This window comes from Nannobrachium achirus (genome assembly GCF_963921795.1).
Source record: "Nannobrachium achirus genome assembly, chromosome: 22".
NCBI lineage: Eukaryota > Metazoa > Chordata > Actinopteri > Myctophiformes > Myctophidae > Nannobrachium > Nannobrachium achirus.
Window position 1 is genome coordinate 13,413,664 of NC_137829.1, and position 19,369 is coordinate 13,433,032.

Genomic DNA, 19,369 nt, shown 5'->3' on the forward strand with positions numbered 1-19,369 from the left:
GTTTGTTCATGTTTTTGTGAGGGTATCAACCCTAGGAGACACGGGGAGAACATGCAAACTCCACACAGAAAGGCCCTATCGCCCACACCCTAGGTGGGGTTGGCGATAGGGCCTTTCTATGCGGAGTTTGCCTAAACATGGAGATGTGGTACAGAATGACTCATATATGGGCATAAAAAGTATGTCATGTGACATCACTTCCTGTACAGACAGTCAGACAGACAGAGAGCAAGAGCGAATAAGCACTACACTTCTGGAATCCTGTGCGTCGACTTAAAGTCGGATCCAGGCCTAATAACTTTATCTGGCCGCCCCGTTGCCACCTCCTTGTTACATTTTCTTTTCTCCAGGTGGATGGACATGCTTTCATAGGTGATCTAAGTCCAGCCGCCCGTATCAGATCGGAGGAGGATACAGCACATTGTACCTCATCCACCCTTTCTTTTCTCTCCTTTTGGTATCTTTATCCTCCTCCTCCTTTTTTTCTTTTTTATTCTTCTCTTTTTTTGTCTTTCTTAGTCTTGTGTATCCTTCTCTTTTTTTTGTCTTTCTTAGTCTTGTGTAGCCGCCCCTTACAGGAAGTGATGTCACGACTCACTGACATCACACTGACATCACTTCCTGTACAGCATACGTACGTACACGTACACTCAAGCGACAAGGTTTTTCAGGGTAAATGCGACCTTCGGTCGCAATAACAATATGCAAGCTTGCGATCGTAATGAAGCACACAGTCCACAGAAGTTGCGAATGCATCTTAACTTAACTCTTACAATTAGCCAATTACATTTGAGATAAATATAGTATGACTGTTAAGAACGTTTCGGGGCACTAGGCTAGGAACCATGTACTGTATGGACATAATTCCATCATGTCAGGGCACATGCATATCTCCTTGTATGAGCCGTTCTGTCTGTGACATCAGCTGTGGTGATGTCGGCCTCTGTGTACTTTCTATTGCACTAGTCTCAACGTTAGTCTCGTGCTCATACGGACATCTCGTGCTTATATGGGCACTCAAAGGGACGTCACTCACGTCAGTTATCTCCATACATGGAGATAACTGACAAGATACATATGGCATGAAAGACATCTTGATAAAGATGGGCATGGTGGACCCCTTTGACAAAATAAAGAGTGACTTCTCCGGCCTGTCTACAGCCAACGACCTGGTGCTTTCCAAGGTTATGCACAAAGGCCTTTGTGGAAGTGAACGAGGAGGGCACTGAGGCAGCTGCCTCCACTGCTACAATTCTTGTTAGGATGTCTGGCCTTGCTCGTCAGGAAAATGCCCTATACCACATGATATTATTTGCACTTCCACAGGGTTGTGCCATTGCTCCTATCTCTGTGTGCTGCTGCTTTCTTTCCCTAGCAGGAGGCCTCCTTGTCTAATCAAGGTCAACCTTTCTCATCTGTGTGTGCGTGCGTGCGTGTATCACTGTACTTGAGGGCCTAATGTCCCCACATGTACAGTAGAATTTGAACAACAAACATAGTGAAGACCATTTACCTTGTCCTCACATGATACATGGTTAATTTTATGTTGTTTCTAACAATTTGGAAAATATTAGTTTTTCCTGATGTATACTGTACTATACTAGTGGTTTGTCCCAGGTAACCCCTGCAAATTGTCATCCAAGGCCCTGAATTACATTGTTATTATAGAACCTTATATTTACATAAATATGTCAAAACCCTATACTGTATGTGTCACGAAGGAAACAAAAGAATATGTAGTTTCCATTATGACAGATTGAAAATGATGCAGAGCAGAAGCCGTTTGACAAGTGAGGTTGCCTGTAGGTCAAAACAGTGGTTTAGTTGGTCTCAGGACGTTGAGTAAACACAATCCAATAAAAAAATACTAACTTTGAAGCTAAAGAAATAACCGCACTAGCGGGATGACAATCCACCGTGTTAGTTATGAGAGGGCCCACGAAATCTAGCAACAGGGGCAGCTATTAAGAAAATCGACTAAAGCAGGTATGAAGGGGTATGATAAAAGGCAGATTTAACCCTATATGTATTTTGGTCAGGATGCCTCCTTTACGTAAGTCAAGGTCAGGGGCGCTGGAACTCCCAAATCCCAAGGGGAGCTGAGTTTGGAGGAATTCATGCGAGCGGCCTTTGGCCGCACGCCGAAAATTCATGTTTTTTATCCGGTTTTGGGTTATTTTTATTAAGGTTTCAGGTGCTAGTAGCTACTAGTTATTTTAGCTCACAGGCCGCACCTTAATTTACATATAAAAATGCGAGCGACGCTAAAATTTGCTTTGAACATTTTTAAGTGGCATTTCTTCCTCTGCCTAGTAGGAATGTGCATACAAAATTTCACGGAAATTGCACTCTGTGTTCATGATTTGAGGCATTTTGTTCAAAAGGGAGCACTCGATCTTGCAAACTTTGGAAGCCAATCTTAGCCAATCAGGATGGAATTTGAAAAATCTGAAAGACCCGTTTCGTTTAATGACTATAGAGATACTGTGTACCGATTTGCATGATTTTTGGACAAAATCTGTAGGAGTACTGTCCAAAAATGTGTTTTGCACACCTGCTGGTGGTGGTGCAATAACAGACCCATGCAAATAATTGGGGGCAGAGGTTCTGCTCTGGCACCCAGAGCAGAACCTGCTTGAGTTGTGTCAGTCTAGAGAAGAGGGCTACAGAGTTGTAGGTGGTGAAGTAAAGGTCATTACAACAGATTGAAAATAACTTCATACTTGACGTTTAAAACCAGCATCCTTCTAACATCCAAAAAAAAACAGCTACTTGACATTGTAGATCGGCTATTTTTGGCGAGGCGGTGCCATCTTTCGTTATATTGTATTCAGACATTACATAATAATACAAGTAAAATGTATACATCTACTGTACAGTTGATATGGGCTGAATCAAAATGGCATGGTGGGGATAATAATACTCAAACTTAGAAACAGAAATAATTTCATGTGGAATTCAATTTAAATTGCATCAAACTTCCCACTGGAGCCCGACTCTCTGAGGCCTTTGGCCCCCTCTAGTGTACTGACTGTATAGTGACTCATTGCACACATGGCAAACTGAGCAGGTAAACAAAGCTGTACAGTATAGCCTACCTACTGTAAAATCCTCTGTGTTAATGTAACTATGAATCAAATATTCAGAACAATGAAGACTCTAATAGTGAACTAATGTAGACCTATACCCTTGTGTACAAGTGCTGCCTTCAAGCCCTTGAATCCACCCCTGTATGGCTAGAGTCTAGCAAGTGTCACCAGCTCCACAAATCAACAAACAAAAACAGCACTCTGTCGAGGTGCGAACTTGCTCCTTGTGCACAAGTAGGCAATGTATGGCCTACTTGTGCGCCAGCAGAGCGCACCACTGGCATTACCACTGGCGATGCCAGTTAGGCCTACATCACCACTGTCAACACCAGGAATGCTGGTCCCTCATTGGCTGTTAATGATGACGTTGCCAGAAAGGCTGGTCCCTGATTGGGTCCGGGTTTAAACACACCTACGGTACCTTCCTACCTACCTACATACACAGCTGAACACAGTACTTGCGTGCTCTGCTGGCGCAAGTAACAACTGTACGCATGGTATGGTGTCTCGCGGAAAATGACATATTTTCACTGTGTGATAATAACACCTTTTATTCTCTCTCTAGGTCGTCCTCAGACGAGCCCTCCATTGTTGCTTCCAGTCATCCCGGTTCTCCATACATCTGGCCAGCTCATTGGTGCTTTGTGCTCCTGTGTCTTTCTTTCTTGAGTACATCCACATAATGTTAGTGTGGGACGTCCTCGTGACCGGTGCCCACGTGTTGGTTCCCACAGCACCAGTTTGCTGGCTGGTAGCTCAGTCAATATCACCATAATGTACATTTGGTGTCCCCCACTACAATCATTCAATTATCCTGAAAATGAATAATAATAATAATAAAAAACAGAATAATAGAACTCTGGGGTCATATTATGAATGGACAATCATTTACACACATTTTAGTAGAATGAGTATTCTCTTGAAATATATTTAATTGATTTTACACAGATTTGTTTGACTGGAGGTATGTGATTTTGGCACGTCCCCCACACCAATCTACTAAGTACAGAGTGTCTACACTCTAAGAAAGAATTCTGTGACCGAGTAAATAGCACTATTAGAAAAAGTTATATTTACTCAATAAAATCACTGAATATCATGTATGTGATTGTTTGAGTAGGTCACACCAAACAAAATGAGTAAAAATCCAACTGTTCTTTTTGAGTTAGATGTACATATATTATTTGAGTTAATTTCATGAGAATAAATTAGTATTTGACCAACTGATTTTATTCATTAATTATACTCAATTTGTTTTGGTAATTTTCCTTCATAATATTTGAGTATGGAGTACTTATATGGATCAATTTAAAAAGACCCTTAATTATTATTCATTCCAACTTAATAATCTTTCATCTCTCACAACAACTTAAACAATTGAGTAGATATGACTAAGATTCAAAATTGTACACAAGGGTTCATGGGAAAGTTCTACTGGAACATTCTGTCAACAAACAGCAGCAGCACACATCTTCTTCAACAAGAAACCTGGAGAGTGTTTGCAAATATTGGTAAGTAGATTTACTGTATCTTTGTGCATATAGGCTACACAAATGTATTGGGTATAACTTATGTTCTTTACAAAGGTTTGCAGCTAGTTAAGGTTACAGTGAGAGGAATGTGCAAGCCCTCTAGTCATTGTGACTTTTTGCATTTATTACAAGCTATGCACAGCTGCATACAATGGTGTGTACAATGAAGATAAAATGCACAGGTATAGGCCTACATTATTATCTACATGTCTTCTTTTTTACTCTCTTCCCCTCATCTCTGTCTTCCAGGTTAGTGCAAAGTTCAGGATGATCACCACACTGAATCTTGAGCCAAAATGTATGGCAATGTTGGACTTCTATACCCCCAAACTACTGTCCATGTTCCAGTCCAAGAAGGGCAGTTTGGGCACAAATGAGTATTGTACTTCAGGTATGAAACTTTCATTTACTCTAACTGCTTTAATTATATTTCACCTGGCTAATGACAATAATTACTATATTAATTTATGCTAAACTCATCTTTATCCCCTGCAACTCTCTCTCTCCTGATTATTCATTTCTAAATGTATGTCTTAATAGCTACTAAGGACAGTCTCCCAGCTTCCGTTGCTAAAACTGGGTTGTGGAAACAATTGTATTGCCAAAGTTTATGTTAGTTATGAAAGTGCAGTCATACTTTTTCTTTATTGTTCAAATAATTATTTTTCTATTCTGCAGAGAGGAATCCCCAATCAACGAACACGAGAGGTCATCATCCGATGTCTCATCGACCATCTGGAAGAAGATAGTGTCAAGATCAAGGACTTTCAAGTTAGTAAAATAAATGTTTTGACGTTTTAATGTCATCGTGGATGAGACCATCACATGCAAAGGAACAGCATAGTGATGTCCAGAGAATGAGGTTGTGACATTGGCTGAATGGCTGTTGCATCCGTTGCATGTCTGGTCCAACTGATTCAAGATTATGCCCAGGGCTGCATGTGTGGAGACAGCTAGGATTGCTCAATGTGTGTCTGTGTGTCTTGTAACATTTAGCCTGAAAGTGAGCTCTAAACAATTATCTTCACAATGTGTGCAGGAAGGAAGCTGCTGGTGCACCTGTCAGAGTAGAAGAGAAGTTGACAGAGGAGGTGATGATGAAGATGAAGATCTACCTGCTGCAGAACCAAGAGGACTCAATGAATGAACCTACTGATGTAGGTATTGTGATTAAGGGCATCACTGCCCTCAACAATCTTGGGGGTCTGCTGCTATCTGTTGGGACTGTTCTATGCCTTTAATCTGAGATACCCCAAGAACCTCAGATATGGTCTTGAGATGTTCCAAAAAGTACTAGTTGAGTTGGATCCTGGACACCTTTCAGCCAAAGTTCAGAGACTGAAAAAATGTCTGCTTGCCGACTACTGTTCAGCAAGATGCTCTCAGAAAGTGGGTATAACCTACTGAAAGTGGATTTATTGTCAAAACAGCATTTTTGCAATGGTATTTGTTGCTGATAGTAATTACTGTAGTTAATGTAAAGTGTTTGTTTCTGGTGCATTCGAGTCATAATGCAAACAGGTCAGTTTAGCATATAGACATTACACGTGTGCATAGTCAATATGTTTAAATGTTGAGCTACTGTAAATGCTTATTTATTATTTCATATTCCAAGTTGTGATTTTCTTTCATGCCAAATGGCCTCTGACTGTCTTTAATGTATTTTGTGGTTATGACTTACTGTTCATTTGATGGGCTCATTGTTCTTATGGTGCATAATGTTTGACAGACTGCTTACTTACAGTATGCACAGTTCAATTAGAGGTACTTATATACAGTATTGTGAACACACACTGCTCTTTAGTAAACAGAATTTTTAAAGTGTCAGGGATACCCCTTTCCTGATCATTATCTTTAAACATATTGTTTTTGCAGGCATTGTTGCATGTCATTTACATACTAAAGTATGTTGAATGTTCATACTTGATGTGGTGTTACACTGGTCAAAATTAGTTGATTAAAAACATAATTATCTGCATAATTATTTCATGTGTATTCATTTGACATCATGTACTCCTGGAGTAAAAGGTAAAGTAAATGAAAGGGGTAAATGGTACTATATGAATTAAATCAATAAAAGTAAATGAATAAAGTAAATGTGACATATTTGTTTTGTTAAATCATACTCTAATATTCAATTAGATCTACTTAATATTTCAATGTTTTTACTTGTAGTCTTTTGTGGCATTGACTGAATAATTTAATTATATCTACTCAATTTCTTTAGGTCATTGTACTCAATTTTAGTTGTTAATAAGTACGTAAAAGTTTTGGTTACTTTTACTCAAATTAATTGAGTATCATCTACCTGATTTCATAACAGTAATATTTACTCAATATTTTTGAGTGTAAAAATGTTTCACCAATAAAATTGAGTAGAGCCTAGTTTTTGTTTTTAGAGTGTAATAAGTGGTTAAATTGTATATATTTTTTATTTTTTTTAACATAGTTGTAGTGTCCACAACAGGTTATTTGATAAAAAATGTAATTTGGAGCATTTATATTCTATTTTCATAATATTTTTTATCATTTTACGTGTGTCCCTGGCTTTGCTGTCCACCCTGTCATTTGGGGTTAAACTGGCCCTTTAAGAAGGTGTGTCTAAGTTTTACCTAGTTTTTACCTACTTCCTGTCTTTCTTCAATGGAGGCTGAGGCTGTGGCCAGTTGCCAGTAAGTATTTACACTTGTATTTTCTATTTTTTCATGATATTAGGTGTACAGTAGGGTGTTGTCAAGCTTAACATGTCCACCCTATCATGGCAAAAACATCTATTAATATACATATTTTCAGAAATGTGAAATATGTTTGTTAAACAGTACAAAGTCACTTTGCTAACTTAGCCATGTTGCTAACAGAGGATCCACCATGTGTTGATTAAATGCTAAAATTAGCCCAAAATGTCCACCCTGCCATTGTCCACCCTGCCATCAAGCCATCAAGCCTCCCATGGCAGGGTGGACATGGTTCATGACAGGGAGGACATTTACATACTTATATGTGTGTGTGCATATATTTTTGAATGCTTGCTGTTAATTTATAAAAAGTGTGCGAGCTTGACCAACATTCATTTCTAACAGCCTAACATCTACTTAATACAATGATTATAAAATTATTAGGAAAATCTCAGATTTTTTTTTGGGAAATGGGAAATCCCAAATGTACATTATGGTGATATTGACTCTGCGTCTTTGGCAGTGTCCTTGCAAGTCTCATTCTCCTGGCTGTTATTTTATCGTCCAGCATACAGATTATTGTTGGTAACGTGTGTATTCTTGCTGATGTTGAGCACTATACACGTAACATTCTGGTGTAGCACGCGTCTATAGAGACTTCTGCAGAGTTGGCTTCAGGGTCCAGCATTCAATAAATCAGTGATCAGCAAGTGTCATTGGACCGATATCCTTCATTCTGTAGACCCACAAGAATCTTATACTTTGTGCAGTCATGTCATCCTTCAACAAACATTTTGATTGCATGTAGTGTTATCCTTCCCTACATGGCACTCAAATTGTAATATTTAATTTGAGGGTGTTTTGAAAACATCTCTAGAGATGAATTCCCCTCATTAGAATTGGAAATTCATTATCTTTCACCTCGGGGCCAGATCACCAGTGGTAAACACACCTGCCACTGCTTTAACAGCCCATGTTTCAATCCTACCCGCCTGGGGACTACTCTGCTATTGTTACATCACATGAACTGATTAAGCAAAGCTCAGAACAAATATACAGTCAAAGGACTACAATGGAAATAAGCTCTCAAGCTTTTGTGGTGTTTTATGCTTTTGACAGATATGTACAGATATGGTCGTGTATATTCACTTTTGTCAATCAATCAATTAAAACCCACAGCTCTGAAAACCAATAATGTCACATCCCTAATGTTTAATGTATTGCGGACCCCCATTTGAAGGATTGATTTAGAAGTGTTTGGAAAATAGCAGATATACACGCTCACAAAAAAAAGGAGTAGGGGGGTAGTGGTTCTCAAAGTGGTTCTCAAAGTGGGCTCTGGGGGCCCCCAGGTGTCCTTGAGGGGGTTCCAGCGGGTCCCCCTGACTAAAAACGTATGTTGTATTTTTATTATTATTTTTTGTTATTCAAATATAGATGATCTACTGTACAAGCTCACAATGCATCACGTCAAATTGTGATATGTTGTGAGCTTGTAGGTCAGCTATTTTTAGAAAATGTTGACAAATCTTCTCTTATGGTGGTCCAAGATCCTTTCAAATGGGGGTCCGCACTCTGCAGCCAAATACATATTATTGGGGGTTCTTGACGTGAAAATATTTCAGAATCACTGGGGTGTAATCATAGGGACAATATTGACCATATAGGAAAACAAAACTCAGCCACAGATAGCAAAAGCCAAACACAGGAGCGGCGAGACCACCGCTCAAAAATACATTTGTCTTGTTCTAGTAAGATTTACAGTACTAGTAAGCTACTGTAGCAATTATTGGGTGGCATCGGTGAAACATTCGGCGCTTCATCATGACCATGCCATTTGACAAGAACCCATACATTTGATATAACTTATCATTAATTATTAACGTCTTTACACATGAGAATCACTAAGTTCAGGTGGATCTGATTATCCTCCTAGGAAGGAGTTTGTTTAAGTACAAACAGCATGAAATGTACAGAAATGCAACAAAACATAACAATGTATGACCTCCTGATCTCAAATCATGAACACAGCGTGCAATTTTGGTGAAATTGTGACACACATTCCGAGGACGAGGAACAAATGCCACCCTTTTCACATTGGCCTGCCCAGGCACGTCACCACCATTCATTGTGAGTACGACGGGACACCCCCACTTTCATAAAAACGTAATCTCATCCCCCCCACTTTTTTGCCGGCCGGGGTGTTTTTTTTTGTTCTCTCCACTACGCTGCAAGCTGGCTCTCATCAACACAAACGTAACCTCTCAGTGGCATGTAGGGGCTATTTGGCTAGTATTTTCCAGGACAATTTCAAAATAAACATGTTGAATGATCGATTGTATAGATGAAAAAAATAAAATAAAGACTCTTGTTTTAAAATGCGCTTCTGTGCAGAGAGGAAATGGCTTTCAAAGAACGCCCCTTTAACGGTCGTCCACCTCTGTCGTCAGTGCGTATCTTTGCGTCATGATGGACTCGTGGTGAAATTAACAACACAGGCATAAAGGAATATAAACTAGGGTGACCAGACGTCCCGTTTTACCCGGGACAGTCCCGTTTTCAAGCTACGTGTCCCGGTGTCCCGACAAATATCTCTAAAACACTAATATGTCCCGGTTTTCAACATTCACTACAAAATTGTCCCGGTTTTCGCCAGAATTAAAATAATAGTAGCTGTTTTCAGTGGTTGCATAGACATTTATCATGTTTTTTTCATGAAAACATGCTCACCCTAATATAAACAGAACACCAAGACAAGACCATGTAGGCTATAAAGGCATTAAACATCGTCCTGCTCGTCTCATCGTCACTCAGTCAGCAATTGGTGAGTCGGTGGCTATATTAGAGTTGGAGTAATGATGGATGCTATGCTGCTAACACTGTTTGGGCTAGCGTTGTGGACACATTGTATGGGTCTTGAAAATAGCCGATCTAGAAGTTCACAACGCAGCGCGACTCGTTGTGAGCTTGTAGATCTGCTATTTTCACTACTTCTTGTTTGGGTTTAGTTTCTCTTGGTTCACGGGCTAAAACGTTTGGGAACCATCATGCTTGCTTGCTGTAGTAGACAGTGGTGTAAAATTAAGTAGATTAACTGAAAAGCTTTTGGAACTGAATGATTATATGAAACCGGTGTTGTCTGTTGGTACCTGCTGGCTGGTGCATGTGGAGAGAGGCAAAGGGAAAGTGTAGTGTGCCGTCCCGATTGTTTAGCAAAAAAATAAACCGCGGAGACCCGAATAAACACGATCAAAACTGCTAAAAAACGCTAATTTTCGTATGAGGGCGCGGCTATGTCATCCCCCCCACTCTCAAAGACGCTATAACGCCCCTGAACAAGAGCCAAACATGACAGCTTTAAACGTGCCTTCATTTAGCTGTAATAAAGTGTTGCACACTTGCACCATCTGTAACTTGGTGCCCTCAAGACATTTCATGACAACAGACTGTCTGACTATTATTATGTTTTTATTGTTCCATTTCCACATCTTGCTGACATAACTTGATCTCATCCTGTCCTCAAGTGAAAGGGGACACACCGGCCGCGACACATTGATCTGCTATTTCCAAACGTACTAATGTTGTACTTCTACTTTTGGTACTTTAAGTAGTTTTTGTTTACTTGTAACAAGTATTTCTACATTGCAGTATTGATACTTGAACATAAGTAAAAAAAAAAAAAAAAAAAAAAAAAAAAAAAAAAAATATATATATATATATATATATATATATATATATAGGTCTATATATACAGTATATATGTATATATATATATATATATATTAGGGCTGGGATGCGATTAAAATTTTTGATCAGCAGTGTAATTTATCCGAGAGAACATTTCTCCAAGCTATTATATTATAACCCTAACACATAGCCACCATAGCCACGTAGTCAGAGTAATGAAATGTCGGTCTTTATGGCAGTCCCCAGCCCGTAAGACCTGAGGGAAGACAAACAGACAGACAGACTGACAGACAGACAGGGTTAACACACAAACATTTATGAGTTTTGTTAATGATTGGTATCAGAGATGTGGCGGATGAAAACACATACATCACGACAACACAGGCCCTGACAGCCTGCAGGCATAACTTGATCTCATCTTGTCCTCACGTAACACTGAGTCAGACATTGCATCAGTCACCCGGTCCTGTAGGTTCACACTCTATAACATCCGTAAAATCAGACCTTTCCTCACCCAGGAAGCAGCCCAGCTCCTCATCCAGACATCTGTCATATCAAAACTTGACTACTGTAACTCTCTCCTCATTGGTCTCCCGGCATGTGCACTTAAACATCTCCAACTGATCCAAAATGCCGTGGCACGACTGGTCTTCAACCAGCCTATCTCACGTCTCTCCCCTCAGCCTCCAGCTGGCTCCCGGTTGCGGCCCGCACGGAATACAAAACACTGATGCTGACCTTCAAAGCAGCCAAAGGTATGGCTCCTCCATACCTCCAAAACCTGATAAACCCCTACACCCCCACCTGTTAACTTAGATCAGCCAACACAAGGATGCTGACAGAACCCTCACTAGAAACCCCAGGGCAAAAATCCACTTGTCCAAGACAGTTTGCCCTCCTGGGCCCCAAGTTGTGGAATAAACTCCCTGTCGCACTTAGAACAACGGACTCACTCGCTAGCTTTCGCCGTGGACTGAAGACTCACCTTTTCAGACTCCACCTAAACCCGTAGCACTACTGGAAAAATCAATGACCATACATGAAGCTAGTTAGCATTTGTTTTTAGGTTTTTTAAGAAACCTTTTTTTTCTCTTTACTGATTATATTGTTGTTGTTTTTTTCTAGCTAGATATTCATTTGCATTTTGTTATATTGCTGTTGATGTACTGACATATTATCTTGTTTATTATTGTGATGTTTTTATCTGCTTATTGAAAATCGCTTTGGATTAAAAGCGTCTGCTTAATGCCTGAACTGTAAACAGTCAGGCTGGGGTGCCGGTGCAAGAACTTTGCGTACGGCAGCCCTGGCCTATGTCTACTCAACTAGCGAGCACTGCGCTCCAGTGTGGAATCGCAGTGCTCATACTCACCTCATCGATAAGCCCATCAACGAAGATCTTCAGTATTGTGAGGATGCCTGTGTCCCACTCCTGTGGACAACCTCCCCAAACTGGTCAAAAATCATCAATTTCGTGCACTTGGTGCAGAGTTTTAGAATTTTGGCATGGTGTTAGGTATGGGTATAAGGTTTTCAAAAACCATCACAAACAAGTTGGGCTAGTGGTCTGTTTGGGCTAGTGACACAAATGATGGATGCTATGCTGCTAACACTGTTTGGGCTAGCGTTGTGGACACATTGTATGGGTCTTGAAAATAGCCGATCTAGAAGTTCACAACGCAGCACAACTCATTGTGAGCTTGTAGATCTGCTATTTTCACTACTTCTTGTTTGGGTTTAGTTTCTCTTGGTTCACGGGCTAAAACGTTTGGGAACCATCATGCTTGCTTGCTGTAGTAGACAGTCGTGTAAAATTAAGTAGATTAACTGAAAAGCTTTTGGAACTGAATGATTATATGAAACCGGTGTTGTCTGTTGGTACCTGCTGGCTGGTGCATGTGGAGAGAGGCAAAGGGAAAGTGTAGTGGGCCGTCCCGATTGTTTAGCAAAAAAATAAACCGCGGAGACCTGAATAAACACGATCAAAACTGCTAAAAAACGCTAATTTTCGGCGCGCGCACACAGCACGCACGAGACCTATGAGGGCGCGGCTATGTCATCCCCCCCACTCTCTAAGACGCTATAACGCCCCTGGGCCTGCCATCAGCAGGTTGACTTTTGCAAAACACATTTTTGACCCCTTCCCCTAATTCTGCCTCTGCTCAGATGGGTGAAAGATTACGTAATGCCAGAAGATGGCACAGGGGATGGCAGAGTACTGTGTATAAAACGTAGCAACTGGACAATTGATTTAGAGAAGGGTGGGAGGGTGTTAGACAGAGGAGGACAGTCATGAGGGCTTCTCTAGACACACACCTGCTTTTGTACTTGATGTTCTCTTCCTTCCCTTCTTTGTCTTCCTCACCTTCCTCTTCTTGTGAGTTACAGGCACAGTTTAATCTCAACAGAATGTACAGGCCTGGGGACTTGGTTCTAGGTGCCGTGTTTGAGATCCACCTCTCCTCTGTCTTCCCTGATCTGTCCTTCAGCTCCGAGCAACATGACTCCATTTGCTATGGGTGAGTATCACAAAGAGTGGTACTGACTGTACTGTAGCAAGCAAGAGAACAGGGTTTTGAAGTATAGGCTACCATAGGAATGGTTCATGTTGTATAATTCTACAAAGACAAAATATGCAAGGTTACATTTTGTGTGTTAGTTTCAACATTGACACGTTCAGGTGGGCCCAGACCATGGCTTTTGCCATTACAGAGATCAACAGAAACCCCAGCCTGCTACCCGATGTGACTCTGGGGTATATTCTCTATGATACCTGTTACTCGCTTGGAGTTGGGTTCCGTGCAGCGGTGTCATTAGTCAGTGGGAGAGAGGAGCAGTTTCAATCAGATGAGAGCTGTGTTGGCTCTCCTCCAGTGCTCGGCATTGTGGGTGCTGATTCCTCTGCAACTTCCATTGCCATCTCTAGTATATTGGGTTTGTACAGAGTGCCCATGGTAAGTTTCTTACCTGAACCCACATTTACCATCACCAATTTGATATACAATATGCCTAATTTTGGTGATTAAGCTGTTTATCAAATATAATATGATGCAAAATGTATAGTATTTTAATCGTTTCAAAAACATAGAACCAATTTACTTGCAGGCAGAGCATGTGAGCACAGCAGAAACACATTGAAAGTAGCTTTTCATAAGGTCAAAGTGCTACACATCTGTGTTCAAGGTTTGATTCATCCAGGACCTGGGAGTATGAATTCTAAGGCCCTTGAGTGAGGCTAGTCTTGTGGTATTTGTATAAATCCATGGGTTTGTGGAGTAATCTATTTAGTGTAATATTCAGAATGAATGACATATTATAACATTGTAACGTTAAATGTATGAATCACTGTGGCCCAAACATGATAAAGTTACAACAATGTTTCAAGCATGTTGCAAACTACAGAACATATGTTTTGTTCCTGTTGCATATTACAGAACAGATGTGTTGTGCACTTTTCAGATAAGTTACTATTCCATGTGCTCCTGCCTGAGTGACCAGAATCAGTACCCGTCCTTCTTCAGAACAATCATAAGTAATGCCGTCCAGGTGAACTTTTAATAGATCTCTTTGTATCAAATCATTGATTCCACACACTTGACAAATACCTGTAATTGATATACAGTACTGTATATGTGCATATGCCATATGCATATCAGCTTTCATGTGCTTGTGCATTACTGCTGGAGCCCAAGGTCTCAGTTGACAGTATCAAAAGAAAATTTGACAATTTCATTGTGGAATGAAAAGTGAAAAAGACCCAGACAAATGGAACAAACTCCAGGACTCTCTGAAACTGGATACATTTTTCTCTATAGAGAAATTTAGAGTACTACTTGAGGAAGCATTACATAAGCACTGCACCTGCTTTGTGTATGTATCGGCATTACAATGTTTTTTTAATATTCATTATATTGCACTTTATTTAATATATTATTAAAATGTCATTATTTTTTGTATATGTTGTGACCATGAGCATCCTTGAAAAAGAAAGTTTGCTCTCAATGGTCTTCCCTGATTAATTACAACAAAATAATCTGTGTATGAGATTCACTGATTTAGATTGATAGATAGACCTTTATTGATCCTGCAGGGGAAAGTCTTTTGCCAAAGGTCAAGGATTTACCACTATGTGAATAATCAAATATAAGCACTGATATCCCTCCATTCTTTATCCAATCAGGTGCAAGCTATGCTCCAGATCATGAGACGGTTTGGGTGGACCTGGGTAGGATTGCTGAATACAGACGACGCCTATGGCCGCGATGCAGCCCAAATCTTCCAGTCTGAGCTGGCCCGGTCTGAGTTGGGTTGCCTGGCGTATTCAGAGGCTGTGCCCTGGGACAATGACCCAGCTGAACTCCGGAGGATTGTCTCTGTGATGAAGACATCCACAGCTCGTGTGGTCGTTGTAATTGTATACGGAATCCGTATGATGAGGCTCATGGACGAGGTTGGGGTTATATGATCCATGTTCATTTAGGAACTCATCATTTAATTTTAAAGAATCAGAAATTAGTTATATTGAAGTTCCTTAAAAAATAAATATATTTAATTGCAATGCAATTTAATCACAAATAAATAGCAATTTAGGTATTAAAGTTCATTAAATTCAGTAATAAATAAGCAAAATCTAAGCATTCTCATTGCTGTCATTGCAAAAAAAAACAAATAATCTACAGTATGTTGTTAAACTTTTATTAGATTGCATTTGTCTGATAGTTTACAGGAGATTATTATTAATATTATTAATATTGGTGTTGTTGTTGATCACAATCAACAGGTTGTAAAGCAGAAGGTGACAGGACTGCAGTGGATAGCTGATGTGGGCTGGGTGGCAGACCCAAATCTCCAGACTCCTCGCTACATGCCCTACCTGAGAGGCACCCTGGGAATTGCAGTCCGTCGTGGAGAGATACCAGACCTCAGGGACTTCTTGTTGAAAATACGTCCTGACAATGACCTTGACAACAGCCACGAAAATGTCATAGTGGGTATGAGTGGGGGTGGGGGGTGGGGGGCATTAGTGTCTCTCAAACCGTACTTTGGCTAATTTGTGTCTGAAGTGTCTGATTGTCCTGGAAAAGATGCGCTTTAGCTGTCTACTTGTGCCTGTGGCTATGTGGAGCCGCCCACATGTGGGCATTTTCTGAAACAATCGGTTGTTGTGGTGACCAGGATCTTTGGTGATTCGGCAAGCTTCGCTGTCATATTGCTAATCGTTTAAGTCTTGATTGGAGAGAAGATCACAACCACTGATCTGTTCTTCTGTTTGAAGATAAATGTAGTATTTTTTGTAATCCTGGGCGCTGCTCTCTCTCTGCCAGCCTGGGGAGGGCCCCGAACTGAGCTCATGCTTCCTTCCGTGCATGAGGAGTGAGCAAGCCGCTTCTTATCACCTAACAAGGGGGAGCTTCCCTAGTTGGATGTAGTGCGTGGAAGGAACATGATATTCCAACCAGTTCCTTTCCACTCCATCAGGCGCCCCGGCTGGCCAGGGGGAGGCATTTTAGAGAGCACAATTACTGCATGTTTCTTGTGAGGGTAGGAGAGACGGAAATTCCACACAGAAAGGCCTTTTCGCCAAGCCCACCTATAGTATTTAAGCTGCAATTTCAATCTGATTTTATATTCACAAGCCAGTATTATATTTCTGCTTTATTTTGTTTCTTCAGGTGAAGCAGTTTTGGGAGCACACATTTCAGTGTAAATTTGCACCCCTTCCATCAGAGTGGGTGGATGCTGGCGGAGGGGTGTGTACTGGACAAGAGGACCTGGTAACAGCCGAAACTACCCTGTTGGATGTGTCTGACCTCACGATAGAGTATTCTGTGTACAAGGCTGTGTATATTCTAGCCCATGCCCTCCATGACATGTTGCAATGTGTGCCAGGAAGAGGGCCGTTCACTGGGCACAGCTGTGCCAACTTGCAAACAATACAGCCATGGCAGGTGTATTATTAATAAACAGTTTACTAGAGTTTCTAGTTGGATTTAATTTATAATAATAATGAATATATAAATATGACATTGGTACAAAGCATGCAAGAAATTCTAAATTTTCTAAATTAAATAGCAGGTTTAAATGGCCATAACTCTGTGACCATGCTCTGTTCAACTGCTGTACACGTTTGGTTTTATTTCTTTATTTTGCATTTATTGTTTTATTTATTTATAGGGGAGGGGGCGGGGTACACATATTCAGTGCTGGGACACAATCCCCCCAGTTAATATTTACACTGTCACTGTTGTGAATCTTGTACACAGTTGGTTATTTAAGTCTTGCTCTTCAACATTTTGTTCATCACTATATAGCTTGTGTATTACCTGGAAAAGATCAACTTCACCACATCATTTGGTGATCAAGTATCATTTGATGAGAATAGTGATGCCTCACCAATCTGTGATATCATGAACTGGGAGTGGCTCCCTGATGGAAACACAAAGGTTCACAATGTAGGTGTGTTCAAGAAGTCATCCTACGCAGGTGAAGAACTCATGCTTGATGAGGACAGAATCTTCTGGAACTTTGAATCCAAAAAGGTCACTTTGGCTTTCTAAAATACCTGATATTGAGGTCATGATGTGAATGTTATTTAGTTTGGACTGAGATGTATTCATTACTGTCCTCTGTAGCCACTTCGGTCAGTGTGCAGTGAGAGCTGTTCCCCTGGAACCCGTGTGGCCAGAAGGAAAGGAGAACCTGTCTGCTGCTTTGACTGCATTGCTTGTTCTGAGGGAGAAATCAGCAATGAGACTGGTAGGTTTACGTTATACTGTAGTTTATCTTGGGACTGCATGATACTGTATTTGTCGGTACCTACAGTAGTCTTCTCTTCTTTGTTAGATTCTACAGAGTGCATCAGTTGTCCAGAGGACTTCTGGTCCAATCCCCAGCGTGACCACTGTGTCCCTAAGAGCATGGAGTTCCTCTCCTACCATGAGCCCCTGGGTATCTCCTTGACAATCATGTCATTGCTAGGCACACTTATCTGTGGCATTGTCATGGGAATCTTCGTCTATCATCGAGACACACCCATGGTGCGCGCCAACAACTCAGAACTCAGCTACCAGCTATTGTTGTCACTGAAACTGTGTTTCTTGTGTTCACTTCTGTTCATTGGTCGTCCAACACGCTGGACTTGTCAGCTGAGACATGCAGCGTTTGGTATCAGTTTTACGTGGTGTGTTTCCTGTATCCTGGTAAAGACTATGGTGGTGTTGGCCGTGTTCAAGACCTCCAAACCTGGAGGAGCAGACATTATGAAGTGGTTTGGTGCCATGCAGCAGAGAGGAACACTTCTGGTTCTTACATCCACCCAGTCAGTAGTCTGTATAGCATGGCTAGTGTCCTCCTCTCCAACTCCTCATAAAAACACACTGCTCCACAGTGATAAGATAGTCTATGAGTGTGATGTGGGATCAACAGTTGGTTTTGCAGTGCTGTTGGGTTATATTGGTTTACTGTCTCTCCTCAGCTTCATCCTAGCTTTCTTGGCAAGGAATCTCCCAGACAACTTCAATGAAGCCAAGCTGATCACTTTCAGCATGTTGATCTTCTGTGCCGTGTGGATCGCCTTCATCCCTGCATATGTCAGCTCTCCTGGCAAATATGCAGATGTAGTGGAGGTATTTGCTATTTTAGCATCCAGCTTTGGCCTTTTGGTAGCACTGTTTGGACCAAAGTGTTATATAATCCTTTTGAAACCTGAAAGAAATACCAAGAAGTCCATCATGGGTCGTGGTGCGACCAAGACGTAGATGCAGAAATGTACATTTATAGATAACACAAAAGGTTTGTGAGTTTGCGTAGATTCTTTCTCTGTTATTACATTACTTCTTACAATACTGTTGATAGATAGGCCTACCGTTGGAAAGCCTGTTAAATTCCCTTTTATGTTTTCATTGGATGTGATATCGTTTTCCAAATACAAATGTGGGAATATTCAATTTAATCAAATCAAATGCTGTGGTGATATGCTTGGTCATTGATGCTGTATTTTTGCAGCAGGATTTAGCTGCCATGTCACCTTTCCGTTTTGCATAATATTACCTACTGTACTAATTTAGACAGAATGAGCTGCTAGCATTGTTACATTGTTAAAGCATTGATTACATTGCAGGTCTATCTGTTGAATTAAATTGACCTCAAGATGTCACTCCTAATTAACTTCAGACCTAGTTGTTGTTTACTGTGCATCACATTAAATAGCCAAAAGTAAGCCATTTACCATGAGAGGGAGTGGGTTGTTGGCTGATTTACCACTGTTTCAGGGTTGTGGCAAGGCGAAGCCGAGTGCCAAACAACCCTGAAACAGTGGTAAATCAGCCAACAACCCACGACCCTTGAATGGTAAATTGCTTTTCTACCACTTCTACCATATAAATGA

General features: G+C 40.7%; 1 protein-coding gene across 1 annotated transcript; it reads left to right on the top strand.

Annotated features, from left to right (window-relative positions):
* Positions 1 to 1,103: 1,103 nt before the first annotated feature.
* On the top strand, positions 1,104 to 18,740 carry LOC308308227 (extracellular calcium-sensing receptor-like; the record flags this gene model as incomplete). The annotated part of the gene is made up of 10 exons (XM_080753591.1): positions 1,104 to 1,184; positions 13,372 to 13,502; positions 13,664 to 13,937; positions 14,443 to 14,529; positions 15,164 to 15,433; positions 15,764 to 15,974; positions 16,711 to 16,757; positions 17,295 to 17,522; positions 17,616 to 17,739; positions 17,827 to 18,740. 10 exons carry the CDS (start codon positions 1,104 to 1,106, stop codon positions 18,738 to 18,740), a joined length of 2,367 nt encoding a protein of 788 aa, XP_080609717.1.
* Between the last annotated feature and the right edge of the window lie 629 nt (positions 18,741 to 19,369).